General features: G+C 46.5%; 1 protein-coding gene and 1 long non-coding RNA gene across 15 annotated transcripts in view; one reads left to right on the top strand and one right to left on the bottom strand.

The window, feature by feature from the left end:
* Nucleotides 1-6,118, top strand: part of STRBP (spermatid perinuclear RNA binding protein) — a 124,321-nt gene extending 118,203 nt beyond the window's left edge. For 5 of the 14 annotated variants that reach the window (XM_070251722.1, XM_070251726.1, XM_070251724.1 and 2 more), the window contains one exon: nt 3,145-5,045. In XM_070251722.1, the coding sequence (XP_070107823.1) occupies nt 3,145-3,239 (95 nt within the window). In that variant the 3' untranslated portion in view covers nt 3,240-5,045. Of the gene's footprint in view, nt 1-679; nt 1,641-3,144; nt 5,046-5,487; nt 5,788-6,045 lie in introns of those variants that run through there. The other 9 variants (XM_023628830.2, XM_023628831.2, XM_070251728.1 and 6 more) reach the window with 4 other exon arrangements.
* LOC111770592 (uncharacterized) lies at nt 808-3,892 on the bottom strand. Its single transcript, XR_002803886.2, has 3 exons — nt 3,766-3,892; nt 2,402-2,492; nt 808-1,840 (listed from the first exon to the last, which is right to left on the bottom strand). It is a non-coding gene; the product is annotated as an uncharacterized lncRNA (long non-coding RNA).
* Nucleotides 6,119-19,787: the final 13,669 nt, after the last annotated feature.

Genomic DNA, 19,787 nt, shown 5'->3' with positions numbered 1-19,787 from the left:
TCCCTCTGATCATCTGGTGCTCTTGAATACCTGCTGTTGCTGCTTTGTGATTTCTCCATAGGTTAAATATTAGAATAGAAATAGGAGCCGATTTCAAATCATGCTTGAGTATGCAGAAGTTTGTGAGGCCACAAGAACTCATTAATTACAAAATTAAGGAAGTAATTAATCTTTCCAGATTTGCCATGCCAATATTGGCAGTAGCCATTAAGAAGAAAAACACCTGATCACAACTCCAGTTGGCTCCGTCTCTCTGGGGAGCTGAGGCCTGCACAGAAAGCTGTGCTTTGAATTGGGACAATCCCTGTTTCTTCTGTAATACGTGACATGCCAAATTGAGAAGCAGTATGGATATGTAGAGTCACTTTAGAATCTTAGCATTGCTTTTGATTTTTAGAATTCATAGCAGCTCACTCAAATGAAAGAGCTTTCTGAATATCATTCTTCTTATGACATAGCCATCTTAATTTCGAGTGGAAAATATTAATTATCAAAATCTTAAGAGCAATTTCAGATTAGAAGATCTATGAGAGATTTGTGGGCCTCTTCCAAAATGGTACATGTTGACTGACTAATCTGGAAAAGGTTAATGATAATTACTGTAAGATATTTTTTTACCTGAAATTTTTATTGGATTATTAAACTTATTTGGAGTCCTCTCCGTTTCTTTTCTCTGTAGGTTTACCCAAGCGAATGGTTCTGTTACCCGTTATGAAATTCCCAACATATCCTGTTCCCCACTACTCATTCTTTTAGCAAATGACAGAAGCTCATTCCTATTGAACAATAATACAGTACAATACAGAATGTTAGAGAAAAAGCCTTTTTATCCTGCTTTCTTTGAACACATACTTGATCAAAATTATTTGTAAAGAACATCTTTCCTACTTTTTGATTTTAACAAATGCAAATTTAGTTCTCTAAAACTTGAAAACAAACAAAAAAAGAAACTAGTTCTGTGAAACGGTACCTCATTTCCGGAAAATAACTTATACCAGCCCTTCTGTTCTAGGGAAATAAGTCTAGCAGTTCAAAGTTTAAGTTTTAAGAGGAGTATCAGATTATGTAAAATTAAATTTGTGAAGGATGTATAGAGTCTCAAACACTGATCACAAATAAACTGCTTTGTTGTAACACAGAGTACTGCCTGGTTCCTGATGCAGTCACTGATTCTTAGCTGATTAATATGTATTTGCCCCAGGGCACTTTAATTCGGGCTGTAGTTATTTTTTTTAATACAATAGAGACTTTTCATTTAAACTTTAACTTTGTAAATATTGAAGTGTGTAATTAAAGCCAATAAAATATGGGTTTGAATATTGTTTTAGCTTATTATTTTTTATATGTTTTGGTATCAAATTACAAGGAATTGAAAACTAATAATAACTTAGCCCTAGAAACCCATTCATTTGTAAGCAAACTGCTAAAACAAAGCTAAAGCGATTGTTAGCTGGAGCCAGTCTACTCTGTAAGCCCTTTGTACTCTGCTGTACGGGGCATCCCCATGAGAAAAGTATATTCTGTTCTCCGAGCACTGCTTATTAAAATGACGGCACTACCCAGAGATGGGGAAGGAGGAATGTGATTTAGTTTCCGAATTTCCAAGTTTTAAAAAATAATAAATTAATCAATCAATCACCCTCTCTTGTTCTTGTGGCCTTCTTCACTCTGTAAGATACTGTGTTCACTCTCTGGCTTTTTTCATGCAGATAGAGGATTAGCAATTTCTGGGATTCATTGAAGGGTCTCTTTTCCTCTTCAGTTACATCAGAATCTAAAGCAGCAACAGGGTCCCCATAAAAACTTGCTCTTCGATTGTCCCAGTTCTTGTTGAGTGCTGCTGTGAAAAGTGACAGGTTTCAGCCATGGGTCAGCATTTATTTTTCAGACACCTGATTAAGCTGGTGAAAATGATCAGTGAGTAACATTGTGCTGTTCTGTGCAGGGTGCAGACCTAAGTCGTCCACTTGCATTCTCCCCTTGTTTGGAAGCCTATGATGTTACTAGAAGGTAATGGTTTCATTAAGGTACTCACCCCCATGAAAGCAACAGTGTGGTCCCATGTCGATATTTACAAGTTGCTGTGTCTTAAAAATGTCTGTTTTTAGTATGAATTAGCTTTCCTCTTTCCTCTTAAATTCTGTTCTTTGGAGCTGCACAATGCCCATCAGTGTGAATGGGCTTCACAAAATACGGCAAATTTATGTACCAGATTTCTTTGGGACCACTAAATGAGAATGAAATGGGCAATTTAAAACGAATGGTAGTGTCACTTCTCAGCTGTATATTTATTACACAGTGGTTGGTTTGTTACTTCTGCTCCTTGAACTTTTGTCTTCATTAGTGGTGGGTGATACTTTAATAAAACCTCATCACTTGCTAGAAATAGCTGTGAACTTACCATTCTCATCCTGTGCATTAGTGGTTAGACATAAACAAGAGGGCCCATTTCAGCTGGGAGTCTTCATGTTTCATTGATTCGTTTTGCTGACCTATGGATGAAACAGAGCCATCACTGAGAAGAAAAAGCATGGCTGGTCGTGTCCAGTTTTTATTAATTAAATATTTATAATAGTCCTCTTTGTTTTTGGAATACTATTAATTGGCAGCTGCAGCTGTATTGTTATTTGAAATTGATCATCAAATTTGCATTCCAAGTTGGAATCTCTCTGGAGATTTCTCTTTAGAGAATTCTTTTGAAGTAGCTGACTCGGCTTCATAACTCAACCCCACTATAATGGCAAAAAGGGAGCTGTGCTGTTTTCCAACATGATGGCAGTCATTTCAAATGGTTTCTACCAAGTCTTTTATTTTTTTTTTTAATTTTGTTGTTTGTTGGAAGTTACTAACCATGTTGTAAACCTGCCCAGTTGCTGCAAACTTTTACATTTCTCTGCTTTACTTAAAATAATTGAGCTGTCAGTCCTTTGTTAGAAGTGGTAACCATGCAAGTTCAACTGTTTAAATTTTGTAATGAATTAAGTGTCCCTGTTCCCCCCTTTTGCCCTTCCCACCCTTCCATTTTGTAATGAAAATTCCACTTACAGCTGAAAGAGCAGAGAAATATAAATGAAGCTCTTGGCTTCACCAAATTCTGTGAAATTAACATAAAGTTTTGCTTCTCTGCTCTTTTCTCCACTGTAGGTGGTTTTTTCATTGACAGCCCCTATTGCCAGCCTCTGAGCGTCGCACCATTTATTATTCACTTGGGCCCTCAAGATTTCTTCTCTGACTTCTAGAACCATCAGGTTGTCTGGCTTGAAATGGCAATTTCTATGTCTTGGTCTTAAGAGCAATGTGACCCCCTGAGGCTTTCCAGCTTTCAGATACACCACTCTGACACCTTCTTTTGGAAAGCAATGACTGAGCATTTTAAAGAAGAGCAATACTTTATTCAAAGCCACGGTGTCTGTTTTAAAACTTTTCCTTTGGAATCCTAGCAATATCTGTACTTAACCCCTCCTAGCGTAGTCTCTTGTCAGGGAGTTTACAGACCAACGTAGAACTTAGAATTAGTTTGTAAGCTGTGCTATCTTCGGACAGTTTTTAAACTTTTTTAGCACATAAATTGAATAGTTGCATTCCTGACTGTGTCAGTTAGTGCTATTATAATTTCTCAGAGATAGGGGTCCTCCTTGAAGCCATATTCTTTGTATGGGGGCTGGTGCCCAGCCAGGGATGTGGCCTGCAGCCTGAGTTTCTCCAGGCTGCGGGAGCACCCCATCTCTTGTGCAAGGTAATTGGTCCACTCGATCCCCAACATACCTCATGCTGACTAGAGGCAGTGCATGGTGCGGTGAAGCGAGGAGTCCTGAAGTCCTTTGCAGTTTCTCTCAAATTGTTAACCTGGGGAACAAAGCACTGATAGATTTTGCTGGTATTAGCTTTTTCTTCTTTTTTAAAAATTTGGGTGAATGTTTGAAAATCATGAATCAGCCAGTCACCGTTATTAATTGAAGAGCTGGGAATACCTCGTTAATGTATTTTTAAAACTGGTGTTGGACCCTCTGTGTATTTCAGGTTAATACTTTTAAGCAGTTTTCAGCACGTTTATCTCACTTTATTCTCGTTCTCCTCGGACCTTCGTAGCCATATCACTTGTATAAAATAGGCTGAGATATAGTGACTGTAAGCTGTGGTCTCAGTATACAAAGGTAAGCTCTTTTATTTTCTGATTAAAGAGAAAAATAATTAAAAATCAATGAACACGACATGCATATATGACAATCATATATGATGTATTTGATCTCTTAGGTCTTATGTCATCACATTACCTTTAAAATTTTTATGATCTAAATGTAAAATAATTATTTTCAGCATTTGTTTTAATACCCTTGTAATTACTTTCTATTCAAGAGAGACATGTCACATTTGCTGAGTTGTGTGTGTATGTGTGTAGAAACTTAGAACATATATGTGAATTACACACACGTATCTGTTTAGATAAAAGAATTCAATGGTGGGAAGAGTTCACCTAAGAAGATTTTAATGTCAGGGCACTCTTTTGGCCAAAGTACTAGAATTTCATAAGCAGCAAGATTGGTAACAGTACCGGCAGGATGCATTTATAAATAGCTGTTACGCAAGCTGAGGATCAAAGTGCCAATTTCTCAAGGAGAGAAATGAAAATCTCTGATCTGTGTTGTATGCCCTAATACAACAGCAGCAAGAAGCCATAAAAAAAAGCAATAGAAAATGAAAAAAAATATTAAGGTAACTATGGAAAAATATATAATTGACTGAGTTAAGCTAACTGTTTGCAGAACCAGCTTTGGCAAGACTCAGAATGGTAAATACCCAGTCTGCAGAGACCAAATAGACACGGCAATTCATCTGTCTTTTCTAGGTTAGGTATCTAGATGATTTATTTCCCACCTTATTCAACCATCATGGAGTTCATTTAAAAGATGTGAGTGTTAGGCCAAATATTTTAGTAAGGATTTGCTTCATTTAGTGTGTCCCATAAATGCATTTCTTATGTGTTAGATGTTCTATGCTAAGGCTGTATTTTATATATGGAGATTAAAATGAATTTTTATGTTGTATGTTTGTCTCTAAGTAGCAGTTTTCTTTTTATTACTAACTTTGAAGGTTGCTGGGACAACTTTTTTTTTTGCCATACAGAATCTGTATGTATGTTGAATGTGGCTTTGGCATCTATAAAAGGTTGGATGAGGTCTAGCTGACTCACACCAAGTACATTTCAGTGCTGATCAAACAGCCGAGTGCCAGTGATGCGCCAGGTCCTTCTCTGGGTGCTAGTGAAACGAGGCTCTGCCCAGCGGAATCATTTTAAGTCTGAGAGTCTCCTTGTTGTTGGAATTGGGCCTATTGTGAATATCCTAGGTTGGGAGACAAATAATGCATCAGGAGTGTCAGAAGATAACTAGTTAATAGTTTATTTATAAATTATTTAATAATATGGGCCCTCTGACATCACTGAAATGGGCATCATTTGGAAATTCACTCATTTTCTATATTTCCCAGGCAGTTTTGACAGCCTGAAATCAACTCTGGTTTATGTTCATGGACCTCTATCCAAGTAAGTGAACTGAATGAAATGAATAACAAATACCCTGGTCCTTTTTAAGCAGTTTTTATAGGTTAGCAAGGAGCAAAGTAGTTAATTTATTTAAACACTGACCACATTTTTTTGATGACAAATGAGGGGAATTGTACCCTTATACTCAATCATTCATTATGACTTCCCTGTTTCTTAGATTTTATTAATGACAGCAGTGGAGGTAACTTTTCAGTAGTGAGTTAGGGGAATGAGCTAAGACTCCCCGACCCCAGCAGTTAGATTTCTAGCAATCTAGAGCCCTAAAAACCGGGATGTTAAGAGCAGTTACAGCTGAAAACCACCTGCTCTGTGAATGGTCTTCCTATAACTCCATTCAGTGCAAGCCAGTGACTCCTTGGTGGCGGTGGCCCAGGGATGAGGGTCTCTGTGACGTCATCCAGAACAAGAAAGGTCCTATTGTATTCATACTCATACGCTGTAACGATCTGATACCGTGCCATCCAGTGATGTAGACTTCTCAGTGTTACCAGGAGACCTGGAAGGGAGATGGGTGGTAAATGAATAAGAACCGCAGAGCCAGGAAACTGTCTGCCGCTGAGGTGAGTTTTGATATTGATGTGTTTCTCTCTAGCAGTTATTTACAGAGCACACAGCTAGTACTTCTTATGTAAGAATGAATCCCTTCCTTTCCTAACAGCATTTTCCAGAAAGACTGTCTTAAGTCAAGAATTCAGGTTGAGTTAGTTGTAAGAATAGACATCCTTTCCCACATTATCATTTTAGGTAGGCGCTAACGGCTTCCATTGATGCTTGAAGCAGTGATCTTGGGAGATTTTTAAAAATAGCACCATAATGCAAATTAGGTTATGTAAGCTTTACAGCACAGCTAGAAATAGGGACTAGAAACCATGTGGGAATCTGGGCCAAAGTATTTCTCTGCCTCCAGCAGATTCCTGTGGGGCCTAGGAGTTAGATGAGTTAATACACATAAGTGCTTTGCATAGAACCTGGTGCATAGTAAGTACCCAGTACATGTTGGCTGTTCTTGCTGTGGTTGGCTGAAGTGACAGAAAGTATGTGAGGGAGGCAAGGCCATGCTGGCAGGTAGGTGAGAAGCAGGTGTGTGGCCTGCTTGGGAGTGCTGCATTGGATCCTTGTGCTCCCAGGCTTTGGGCAAGGACTCCCAGCATCCAGAGATTAGACAGCAAACAGAAAGCAGACACTCAGTGAGAGCTCGTGGTGGTGAGGCCACCGTGGGTCCACGCTGAATGAAAATGCTCACGAGTCTGTTGTGGTGGCTAAATCATTGGCCAGTCTGCTGCCAGGGCTTTGTCAATGCTTGCTTTCAGATTTAACTGTGCTTAGAACTTCAAAAGGGCTGAGCTTAAACATCAACCTACTGATTCCAAGCTTCCTACCAGTGCATTAATAAGAAAAAAAGTGTGTGTTTGATTACAGCTAGTCCCAGAATCCAACATCCAGAGCTCACTAGCAGGTAGAAAGCGAGTGATTATAAACCACGGAAAAGAAAGAGGAGACTGGGTGTATGCTTAGAAGGCTGTTGACTCATGTTTCTCTGAAGAGCATTCTTGCAGCTTCTCTCTTCCAGTTTGCTTCTCCCCTTTGGGGAAAAAAATCAGTACTCATCACCACACGAGTCCTCCCTTCTGTCTGTTAATCTTGGAAAAAACATATCTGTCTATTAATCCATCTGAGACCCTCTATCCTCTTATCTATCTATGTAGACAGTTGGGAATTTGCTTTTCAGCAAAAGGAAAAATGGGCAGATGGTGAAATGGACGCTGTTGGATTGAATAGAAGGTCTACATCTTACTGTCCGTTCCTGGCTCGCATGTGTGGTGGACTTCAGGAGCCTCTGAAGAAAGTTGGGCAGATGCATCCTTGTCTCTTGGGAGGAGATGAGCTAAGTGGGGATACAGAGTGAGTACAGTGATGCTCCAAGGTTATAGAAATTGTGTAGACAAGGGCTGAGAATTACCTTTAAAGGCAAATAAGATAGATGTGCAGTATAGTTGAGAGGCTTTTCTTAAATCCAAGAGATATTTGAATAACGTCTTGGCAAACGTTACTCCATTCCTCAACTGTAGCTGTTCAGTGGAATCACTGCCTCCTTGAGCCAAGGCTAAGGGAGGACCTCATTTTTTGCCTTGACCAATCAGTTATTAACATCTTCATTACTTGGTCCTTCTAAGGAAGGTATTGGTCTTTCTTGACAGAACTTTGCCATTTCTGCAGACAAACTGTGCTGCCTCTGTGGGTGGGGCGAGTGGCGATTGCCACCATCTGCCTAGGCAGCTTAAAGGAGTCTGATTAGCATATCCTAGCTGGAGATGTGGTCCTGAGTCATCTTTTTTGCCGCTTATGGCCTGCGGGAGGTAATGGGATTAGCCTGGCTGCTGTGAGGACATTCTCTTAGCACTGCCTAGGAGCCCATTCTCTCTCTGCTTTGTTTCAGTTTCTCCTACCTTGATCTTTTTTATGGTTTGGATGGATAGTCTCTGCATTAAAATGTCAGCTAAATGTCCCAGATAATTAAGTTAACAGTAGCCTTTAGGTCATTTTGGGCTGTGGGCAGCAGTAGATTGAAGAAGCAACAATGGAAGAAAGGAAAGAGAGGGAAGAAAGATGCTTAAATTGGTATTTGTGTGTGCCAGGCCCCTCAACATTCTTCTTAATTTTCAACCAACCTTCTCAGAGGTGGTATTATCCCTAGTTTACACATGAAAAAACTGAGGCTCAGAGTTAAGTGCTAGAATCAAGAATGAAACCCAGCTCTGTTCAGTGCCAGAGCCTTTTTCCACTACCCCATGCTCTGGATTGGAAGTCTGAAAATGAAGGTGAGGAGCACGTCGGGCGACAGAAAGGAGGTGTGCAGGCAGCGGGGCAAGGGCAAATGGAGCTGTAGGAAGGGCCTGCCACACCAGCCAGGGCCTCACTGCCACAGGACCTTGTCAGCTCCCAAGCTCAAACGTCGATCCTAGATTCCTGTGCTGCAATCTGACTCAAGGTCATTTTAGACCAGATATCCTGGCCTAAAATAGGGCTATTTTCTTTTGAACCGATTAGAAAAGACTGTTTAACAAACTGGAAAGATAGACTGGAAAGCTAAGGTGTGGCTCTGTTAACAGGAAGCTTTTGTATTAGAAGCTTGTTTTTCTGTTTGAATATCAATGACAAATTGAGGTATATGTTTTCATTTAGCTAATGCTTTCTGAATACCCTCTCTCTGCCTGGCCTGAGGTTGGTGATGGGGATGTCTTAAAAAATCTGAGCCAGACTCTGAAGGGAGGCTGGTGAGGCTTTGGGTCCCTGAGTAAAAGGAAGAGAGGCACGGAGGGGTAGAAGCTCAGGTTTGGGGTGTAAGTGTAGGGAGGTGTCCCTGCACGAGTGCTAAGCAGAGATGAGGGGAGTGGCAGATTCCAGTAGCCTGTTCTGATTGCACGAGTTTCCCCCAGACGAGGCTTCAGGGAATGCTGCCAGCCTGGAGTTAGTAGGCTTCCCTCTAGGTTGGGCCATGGCTTGGCCAGCCCTCGGATGGCTTTGAGGTGTCTGAATTGCTGCCTGTGAGCCGCTCTGCTGGACTTGTCTGATTCTCCCACTGCTGCGCAGCCCTTCACCAGTTCCTTTGCTAATGAAAGCCAACTGGGTCTCTGCTCAGGGGTAGGTGGCTGTGGGGATGGATACAGAATCCTCTTCGGGAAAAGATATTCCGCCTTTCCAAGTCATCACCATCCTTGGCAGTTGGCCATTTTTCTGAGCCACCTGCCATTATCCTGGAGGGGTACAGGAGGGAGGAACCTTTGTTAAACCCAGGTCATATGAGTTCCACAGCAATGACTTGTGTGTGAGGGAGAATGAGGACTTGGCATTTGTTGAACACAACGCTTAGCGCAGCCCTTTCCCAGCATCATTCCATTTCCTGCTCTACCCATCCAATTTAGAAAAGCAGCAATGCATGGATAATTGTTCCCACTCTACAGACAAGGAACTTGAAGCCAGAGACCTCTCCAAACCACCCAGCTTGTTTGTGGCAAAACATTGTGGCTCCTAATTAGTGAGTTTTTAACCACACAGATGAAATAACATTTCTTCTACTGTTTTTAGAGTTAACAGAAGCCCTTTCTTAGGGATGGGATTTGAACTCTACCACAACTGTGGGATCTAGAAATTTTCTCCTTTTACAGATGAAATAGGTGGAGGCTTAGACAAAATGACTTGCCCAAAATTATACAGCTAGTCAGTGGCCGAGCCCACCCATTCTGATAGCGCTGCACTAAATACTGGCGGTTTGTGTTGCTGTTCTGGACTGCTGCCTCTCCTGTTTTCCAGACTGTTTGGCAAGAGTTTCCTCCCTTCTCTATGATGCGTTCTACTTAGCTTTCTTCCAGACTTCTGGTATATAACCTGTGTTGTTTGAAACAAAACGGGTAAAAACCAACCCATCTTTCCCTGACCCCTCCCCTCCCCTCCCCGTGAGAGAAAAAAGAATCCAGACTTTAGGTTCATTCCTTCTCCTGTTCCTTTGGAAGAATTGTTTGTTAGCTTGCTCCTGGGCAAGGTGACTGACTGGGCCGCCTTAAGTGGAAACCAGTAATTACCTTTGGAGAGATCCCCAGGGGCTGGAACAGGGGAAGAGAGATGCTGGGGGAAGTGTGCTTTTTATGTTCAGCTTCATCCACATTTTGGTTGTTGGCTGTCTTCTGTTCCTGGTTAAGCCTTCATTATGTGCTCTAAGCAAAGGTCACCCTCACAGTGACACATTTCCCAGAGCACTCTGACGCCGGGTCTCATTGGACCTCTCCATCGTGTGGATAGTCTCAGGAGTTGCCCAGCTGTCCAACATTCTTCATGCCCTTGGAGTTTATACGAAGGGAAATATGTGGACATCATCTGGGAGGTGAAAAACTTCTGGAAGGTGGCACCTGAGGAACTCAGGAAAACTGAAAGCACCTGAGTTTGATTGAGGCTGGTGAAGGGGAGACCTGAGGAGGACATGACCTTTCCATCAGCTGTTTGAAGGGGTTATATTTACTTGTTGTATATGGTTCCAGGAGGGTAGAGAGAGTTATAGGAAGCCAGTTGGGCAGTTCGAGCTAAAGTGTGCCTCCCAGGATGATGGATGGGGCTGCCTTGGGAGAGTAGGTATGGTGAGAGGTGAACTCTGTGTTCCTGGGAGTGGTTAAGCAAGAAGCTAATTGTCTGGATAGTGCAGAGGAAATTCTTCATGGGATGTCAGTTGGGACAGAACACTGATGTGATTGGTGACATTGCCAAGACCACTTCTCCCCTCTTGGGCATATGGATTTATTGAGAAACATTCAGTGTCACCTAATGCTATTTACCAGGCTCTGTGTTGGGGGAGAAGGAGCTATTGGAGAAAGTGTCAAGATTTTCAGCTTAGACAGCTGAGAAGGTGAAACCACTGACCAAGATGGAGAGCACAGGAAGGGGAAGGAGGATGCCCAGGGGCTTGAACGGCATCAGAGCCATCTTCTGTGGTTGGGAGAAACTCTTCGGCAGGTCTCCCACTCAGTCTCGGAGAGGAGCCAGGCCTGTGAAGAGACTGATGCACAGGAAGAGACGTTCTTAGAGCTTTGTAACTTACAGAGAGTCAGAGGGGCTCCAATAGACATGGCAAAGGCTTCCCAGTGAGACTGGCCTCCAGACTGAGCAGGAGTTTGCCTCCTAGGGTAGTGAGGAGGAGACTTCAAGAAGGGGGCATAGTGTGCATGCAAATGGGACGGCCTTCTCAGGATTGCACGAGGGTCCTTGTTAATGGGAACTGGGATGGCTAGGAGGGTGAAGTGGTAGATAGGATGTGTAGTTTGGGGCCACGTTGTGAGAGGCCCTGGGTGCCCTTCAGGGAGTCTCATGTTCCAAAATGGTGAGAGAATTCTGGAAGATTGATTTGGTCAGTTGGATGGGGAAGGACTAGAGGCAGGGGCAGAAGCTGTTGTAGATGCCCAGATGAGGGATGAAGGAGGCTGACCGAGGGTGGCAGCAGAGGGGTGGAGAGGCAGGAATGGTGTCTCTCCATAGGCCAGGCTCCTCTCCTGGGCCACGTGGGAAAGTGGGCCCAATGCATCCAGCCTGGGGCCAGGGAACTACAGTGCCCATCAAGGGGAGTGGATGCCTGCCCCAGCACTTCCCCTGGGCCACTGGTCAGTGGGAGACTGAGACGACAGTGGTGCCTGGGACCAAGATGGGGAAGACAGAGGAAGGGAGGAGGATGCTGACAGGGTGGGGGGGGGGGGTGATGAGGAGAGGAGTTGCAGTGTAGCAGAGTCCATCTCTATTGGGCTGGGAAATAGGGGTTTGATGGGCCCAACTCTTTCATGGATGGAGGGATATGAGCCCCCTTCTTGTGCTCTCTGGGAAGCATGTCTTTGAGCAATAGATAGAGAGTTTTGCAGGCTGGTCAGTCAGCATCCTGCCCTTTACCTTAGTTTCTGCTCTGCTGGGCTCGTCAGTCAGAGGGAGTGACAGGCAGCGGGTGTTCATTCATACAGCAGCCTTCTGCTTTAGAATTAATGTTTTGGTTTCTTTGTCTGGACAAGGGCCAGAGCTCATTGGATTCAGCAGCTGTAGAACATGGTCTTTAGCCAGTGGGAAGGTGCAGACTTGCTCTACGGAGTACTTTAAGGAGGGGAAAAATGTCAAATTGTAAGATTACTAGAGGATTTGCTTTGGGCCTCAGTTTTGTGTCTGTCTCAGTCCTGCCACCTCTGGTTTGTCCTGGACAGGTGGGCAGGGAGACCTGAGAAGTCAGGGTGGGTTTCTGCACCTCTTTCTATAGCTCAGTTGGAGGCTAGGGTTAGAGAGGCAGCTGTGGTTTTGAGCCTTCAGGTTGGAGCTATGAAAGGTTACAGGTGTACTGAGACACAGGTCCCATCAGCCTTTAGGGGCCCAGAACCCCAGGGCCGGGTATGTCTAACTACAAGAGGCCCTGTCTGTTTACCCTAGTGGGCCACGCAGATATCACCTCTTTTGTGTGTGTCACAATGTGAAAATATATGGGAACACTGCCTTAGCCCTGGTGTCGGCAAACTTTTTCTGTAAAGGGCCAGATAGTGAATCTTTGAGGCGTTGTGGACCATTTGCTCTGTCACAGCTACTCAGCTCTGCTGTTACAGCACCTCAACAGCCAGAGATGGTGCGTAAACAGATGAGCATGGCTGTGGTCCAACCAACTTTACTTAGAAAAACAGGCAGTAGGCCATATTTTGCCAACCCCTGCCTTAGTCTGTAGAGATTACTCACCTTTTGGCTTAATCATGACTGGAAACTTCCTCCCATTTGCTGCCCAGAACCATCCATCTTCCCACAAAGGCTTCCTGAGCATCTGTTTTGTGTAAGCACAGAGGATGAGCAAGGTAAGTCTGCCCATAAGGACCTTAGGTTTTGAGTGAGAGGTGAGCACTGACAGGGAGAGCAGGTGACTGAAAAAATACAGAGCAGGGCTCAGGGAAGTCCAAGGTGCTGGGGGTCCAGAGGAGAGAAGGGCTGAGCCCTAGGAAAGAGGCAGCTCTGGAGAAGGAGTGGGCCCAGACGGCGGGTAGGGACAGTGTGTGTCAGATACCGAGAAGTGTGTAGTCACACAGGTACACTGACCCAGCCAGTGAAGGGCCCTGAGTGCCAGGCGAAGGAGCGTGGACTTCCTTCTCTGGGCAGTGGGGAGCCAATGAAAAGGCTGTGCTCAGGAGGGTAAAGTGCTCACAAATGCACTTTGGAAACATCCTTCTGGCTGTGTAACCAGGTCTGTGGTTACAAATGGTACCTTTCAGCTTAGTCTGGACTTTTTAGCCGAGCGTCTGGTTTCTGTTGGTACTAGCGTGGGAAAGACAGGCCCAGAGTTGGATGGTTTTGCTGGCTTCTGGCTTTAGTGGGCCAGGGAGCACCATACCTTTTTGAGATGGCAGGGCTTGACAGAATCTTCCATCTTCAGGCTTTTTCTCTCTTGCTATCCTAAAGACCACTGAAAAGGGCAAGATGAGTGAAACATTCTGTCTCGAATCTCATTTTGGCCTGGGTCCTTGGTGTGTGAGGGTAAAGTACGCTAGGGATGGGCTCCCCCTTGCTTCAGAATTGGGTCACGTGGCAGGAGAAGCTTTATGGAGCAGATTCACTTCCTCTTTGCACGTGGCCAGGCCTGCAGCCAACACACAGGGCAGGACTTTAGAGAGACGATGGTCTGTGCCCTCAGGAAACCTTGAGGCGAACTTGAGGCAGGACGCACATGTCTAACAGGTCACAGCAGATCCTGCTCAGGTGCATCACAGCTGCTCCAGGCCGGCCACGGGCCTGGGTTGGGTGCAGGCGAGATTGAGATGAAGCACTTTTGCTGCCTGCCCAAGGTGCTCAGTGTAGTTGGCGCAACGAGCAAAACCCGTAAATGTATACAGAGCACTCTCCTTTCCAAAGTGCTTTCCCTCAGAGAGGTTTCTAGGCAGGTGAAGGGAGCTACTGTTTACTGAGCATCATGAGGTGCCAGAGACGTGAGCCAGCATTCTCCTTTAATGTGAACAGAAGTCAGAGGGGGTGTGTGCTGCATGTGCACTGAGTGACAGGAGCTGCCATGGAAGCGCCAGCAGGGACTGGAGGAAGACGACCTAATATGAGTGCCTGCACAGATGCTGTTTCATTGAAGCCCAGCAGGCCTGTGGGAGGAGGTGAGGATCACCTGCTGCTCAGGGAAGGGAAAGCACTTGCCCAAGGCCCCACAGCTGGGGGCGGGGGCACTAGCTCCACGCGGGGCTCTCCCAACACAGCTCTGGCAGCACTGTTCTGTGAACTGGCTTCCATGTGGCTTGGAGACAGTCTGGTCCTCTGGGGACCAAGTTAGGAGGTGAGGAGCTTGGCGCTGCCCGGAGCACTCAGGCAGGTGGGCCCTGGGGGAGACAAGCCCTGGGTGGAAGGGGACTTGGGAGGATGGTGGGGTGCCTAGGTAGGAAAGCACTGAAAACTTAGGGTTCTGGGTGCTGCCTGCTCTGGGTGAAGTTGTGTCTCGTCATCACTAAGAATCAGGTGAGGGTTATGGAAAGAAGTCATGGAGAACGCTGGCTGCTGTTGCTGGGCTTGTCTCTGTGGGGAACTTGCCTCTCCCATTTTGCTGCCTGGTTTTGTCTCTTTTGGGGACATGGGGGTGTTGCTCTCAGGCTCTGACTGTAGTTGTATTACTTTTCATCTCTAAGAAGGAGCCCTCCTTGAGTTTTCTAGGGGCATTTCTGGGCTCATGGAAGGGAATGGACAGAGGGAGGTTGGGCCTGGCTGTGGTAGATGGTGTGGTCTGTCCCTGGCTGTGATCCCAGATGTGGCCTTTTATCAGGCAGCTTAGTCCTCCGGCCTCATGGGAAGACTCTTGCAATTAGGCACCGTAGTCACTTCTGGAGCTCAAGCCTGGCCCAGCTCCTTGCCCTGGCCCAGCCCATGGTCAGGCTTGATGCCATGTCTCATTTTCCTGCTTAGGGAAACAGGTGACGGTCAGAGAGTCCTTTTTTTTGACTCTAACCTAAATACTTCTGCTGTTCTGGAAAGTCAGATTTTTTCCTTTTTGTTCATGGAAATGAATTAAGGAGAGAGACAGGAGTTTTAGATAGCTAAGACTATCTTTGAGAAGTCCCTTCTCCACTTGTAATTTAGGAAGCTGCATTTTAAGTGTGCAGCCTCTTTCCCCCTCTCCCAGGCAGCTCGAGCTCTCCACTCTCCAGACTGAGCACAGCTCCTCTCCTCCCTGAGAACTGGGTTCCTGCTGCTCACAAACACCCCTTGGGTTTAAGGAGTTTTGGTTTGGTGGGTCAGTGGCAAGACACATTGATCAAGAGACATTGGATTCCTTGATACCTTCGTGTCACTCTCTAAGCCTCCTTGAGTCCATCATCTCACTGGCTCCCTCAGGCTGCGGCCCTGGCCCCTGAGATGGTGATGACGGCCCACACGAGGTATGATTTGGAGTTTAGCCAGGAAAGCCCTAGTTCCCCAAATACCTCTTCCCTCGCCTGACATGCCGGAAGTGCTGCCATTAGCTGCTGCATCCCTTTCCCTGACCATGATGGCATCTCATGCTCAGACTAGCCCTCTGCGGTTCACACTGCACTCCTACTTCATAGAGGGGACACTGGGCACCACTTTTCCCCTGTTCACTTAACATGGTGGCCTCTCAACAGTGGGACTTTTCATGGCTGTGTGGGAGGTGGCTAGGCTACCATTTATTACTACCTTTCCTGGAGATGAAGGTTTCTTTTTAGTAGCTCAACTGGGGAGGCAAATTGCAGGCATCCTCAAGGCCCTAACCAGGGCCCTCACTTTCTGCATCTCTCAGGAATTGAGGGTGGCCCTGGCCGTCTTGTGAACTCTCTCTAACCTCCAGACGGACTTCCTTTCCAAGGGTTTGAGGAGGCCAAGTGAATGCTGGGTTGAGGTGGGAATGCTCTGCCTTGGTCCTCTCATCTTCTACTGAGTCATGAGCCACCTTCCTTGGGCAGACTTCATTTACTTCGGCCGTTAGTAGTGTTTGTTTATCCTGTTTTCCCCAAAGTATCTTTGAACTCAGGCCTTTCACCAGGGACCCATCTGCTGGCCTGTTGTGCTGAACCTTTGGTCTAGCCACATCTTCAGGAGAAGACAGGTCTCCTAAGGTAGCCCTAATTAGGGCGAGGGCACTTCCAGGACCAGTGAGGCTGATGGGCCTGGTCCCAAGGGTGCTCTTGACAAGATGGACAGGGGAGGGCCTGCTCAGCCTGTTAGCCCTGTAGCCCAAGCCCATGCATTCAGGTCTGCCTGCTGTGTAGCATTCCTGGAGAGGGGTCTGTGAGGCTGGCTTCTCACCCACTCGAGGCAGAACTCATTGTCTGGGAAGGAGGCGGCCAGTCTAGACCTGAAGCCCCCGGCTCTTCAAGAAGGGGCTTCCCTCACAGAGGAGTGAGGTGGCTCTGCTCGGCCTTAGCCCTTCCTCCGCCCCGGGGGTTCAGGAGGTATGGAGAAGGCTGAGTGTAGTTGTGGGTAGAAAACCTCGCCCTCCTGCACGGTTACGCACACGACGTTGGCCTCCTGGCTGTAGCTCACTCACTCTGGTCTGGTGATGGCCACGGTAGTTTTTAGAAATCTATTTAAAATATCTATCTGTATCTATTTACTGTGTTTTTTCTGAATACGCAAGTGTAAATAGTATAATTTGCAGTGCAAAGTCCTTGGCAATAACTTTATGTTGTATATTATGTTTAAAAAACATTGGAAAACGTGACCACCGTGGATTGTCCTTCCCCTCTGGGGCAATGATTACATGTAGGACTCTGAACTTTATAAACCTTCGGCGTGGTTGAAGCAGCAGCCTGCATGTGTGGACTGTCACCAGTGCCTCGCCCAGAGATGCCTGGCCTTCATCCAAAGGGACTCTCTGCCACCTCGACTCCCACGGCAGCACCCACACTGTGGCTCCTTCGCACTGACTGTGTTGGACTCTGCCATAGACTGACCCTCTTGTCTGGCTGCTGCAGTTTGTCTGTCATGCCCTGACATGTTGCATTTTCCCCATTTGGATGATTAAAAATAAAAGCTTCTGTCTTAAACAGCAATGGGCTGAACTGTTCTATGCAGGACCTACTCTGGTCAAACGAAGGCTCTGACTTTGATGAAAGGGTCAAGTGCAGGACCACTTCCTGGCCCTTATGACTTTCCTGGTCAGTACATGTGGCAGGATCTTTCCTTCATGCAAAGGGATGAGGGGACGAGGGGACAAGGCCTGATTCCTGTTATGGTCCTTAAAACCCTCTGCTTCTCTGCTAATGGTGCAACAAGTTTACTCAGCCTGAAACTCACCCAGTACCCCGGCACAGCGAGTGGTGAGGGATCGATGCTGAGTGAGTCCTGAATCCTAAACCTGAGAATTTACCAGGCGCCTTTCACACACCTGACTCTCAATCCTCACACCTGTTGCCCAGGTTTGGTGTTACCCAGACATTACAGATCAGGACAGTAAGGCTCAGAGGTAAAGGGACTTGCCCAAGAACGTAAAGCTTCTAAATAGCAGTAGCAATTTGAATCCAGAGCCAGAGCTCTTCCTACTGCTGCTCCCCGTGTGAGGTTCCTGCAGTTCACCTGCCCCAGTCACTTGGAGCCCAAGACCACAGTGAGGCTCAGCCCACAGAGGAATGAGAACAAAGAAGGGGTGGTCAGCCCAGGGCCTGCTGCTGCCCTCCAGGTAAGTGGAGAGCTGCGTGGACGAAGGCACTGGATGTTTTTGCTTCACTTTATAACTCAGGGCCCACCTTTCCCTGTACACTGTCAGTTTGGATTTACCACCACACTAGAACTGACTGAAAGAAGGGCTGACTGGGCCAGGCCCACTGCTGCTCCCCTGCCCAGGGGCTCTGCTTCCATCATCATGGCCAGGTTTACCTTTCTGGGCTTGAGGAAGAGCCAGGCTTTCTTGCCCATGATTGGCACAGGGAACAGCCTGTTAAGTTGACACTGGGGAGTGGAGGGAGCATTCTTTCTCTTACTCTTGGGTCCTGGAAGAGAAGGTGGAGGTGGTGGTACTGGTAAAAAAGCTTGAAATCCCAGCTCTTGTGATCACAGCCACGCCTTTCACCTTTACTTTCAAATCTGGGGGCAACATCGCTTAACTCCCAGAGGTGTCTGACAACTGGAGGGAGAACACAAGAGAAAGGTCAAGAGCCTAAGAGAAGCTCAGCAACCCCTATGAGGTAGGCCTCGAAGCCACGGCACAGATAAAAGCTTGGAAAGGTTAAGAAACTTTCCCTGGTAAGGTGTGCATCCAAGGTCATGGCCTGGCCTTGAACCCAGCGTTTTGGCCCCAAGAGTCCAGGTGTGCTGCTTGTAGTGAAGTGCTGTGAGAGTTTATACCCACCTGCTGCCCCCACGGTCATCTTAAAGCAGCCACCCTGCTTGTCATGGGGAGTTAGAGATGAGCATTAACATCCTAGCTGTGTGGCCTAAGCCAGGAACCTCTCCATGGGCTCAATTTCTTCCCCTATAAAATGGGGGAAGGGTAGAGAAGTTAGTGCTCAGTCCTCTTGTTCTGGGAGCGAGGGCCCCAGTCATTCTGTGTGATCCTAGTCCTCATGTCTGTCTGCTTCCCTGATTCTCATCACCCCGCGATAAATCTTAGAGATTTGAATCCCAGTGTCAGAATTAGGCGCATCTCTGAGCAAGTGAAACATCCATCAGACAGATGAGGATATAGGCTCTGAGAAGCCAGCTGACTCTCCCAGGCCACAAGGGGCCCATGTCACCTACTTAATCCCCTCTGTGTTGACTCTGGTTCTCACAACTGTTGCGTCAGTTCAGAGCTGCAAGTGGTGTTCTGGGCTTATTTTTAGTTCCTGTGGATTTTTCTTTCCTTTACTCCCTTCATTGCTCACTCCTGCCACTGCGACTTGGAATTCAGAACAGACTGGGTGACAGCACTCCTGGGAGACTTTGAGGCAGATGTCACTTGCCTTTCGCTCTGAGCTACCTCCTTCTTCCTGAGAGTTAATAACAAAGCTCTGGAGATCAGCTTCGGTTCGACAGGATCTGCTAGTCAGTCCACTCAGCCTCTTGTGTATCTTCACTGACCTTGCGAGCAGCCCTGAGCGCAGTCAGGGAAGAAACTGGCCATGGTCAGAACCAGGATCTGAGTTTTCCATCATGAAGCCTCATGCTTTTTGCTCTTCCTACCACAGTTCCCTCCCACCACCCACCTTTTTGCCCCACTTCCCGGCTTCTTAAAATCGACGCTTGCTTGTCTCTGCTTCCTCCCCTCCCACCCCTCACCCACCACAGTCTGGCCCCTCTGCTGCCCACTCACCTCTGAGTCTGCTCCCACCCAGGCGCCAGCAACTTCCCAGTCACCAAATCCAGTGAGCCTTTTCCGGTGCCGCACTCACTCCCAGGAAGAGCTTGCTCATTGTCTCAGGATGTCCACAGCCTTGCTCCCTGCTCCATACCCTCTCTCTTCATCCTTGAATGGCAGTTCTGGGCCTCCATCTAGCCCTTGCTTAAGTACATTCCCTGGGCAGTCTTACCCACTCTCCTAGCTTCAGCTTACATGCCACAGAGCAGGGGTTCTCAACCAGGGGTGATTTTCTCCCCTAGGGAGCATCTGGCAATACGTGGAGATATTTTTGGTTATGACAGTTGGTGTGTGTGTGGGGGGCATCTAGCGGCTGGAGGCCAGGGATGCTGCTCAACAGCTCTACTGCACGGGACAGCCCCCCACAACAAAGAATTAGCAATAGTGTTG

This window comes from Equus caballus, chromosome 25, assembly GCF_041296265.1.
Source record: "Equus caballus isolate H_3958 breed thoroughbred chromosome 25, TB-T2T, whole genome shotgun sequence".
NCBI lineage: Eukaryota > Metazoa > Chordata > Mammalia > Perissodactyla > Equidae > Equus > Equus caballus.
The sequence above is the reverse complement of the archived record's forward strand: the minus strand, read 5'-3'. Positions and strand labels throughout refer to the sequence as shown.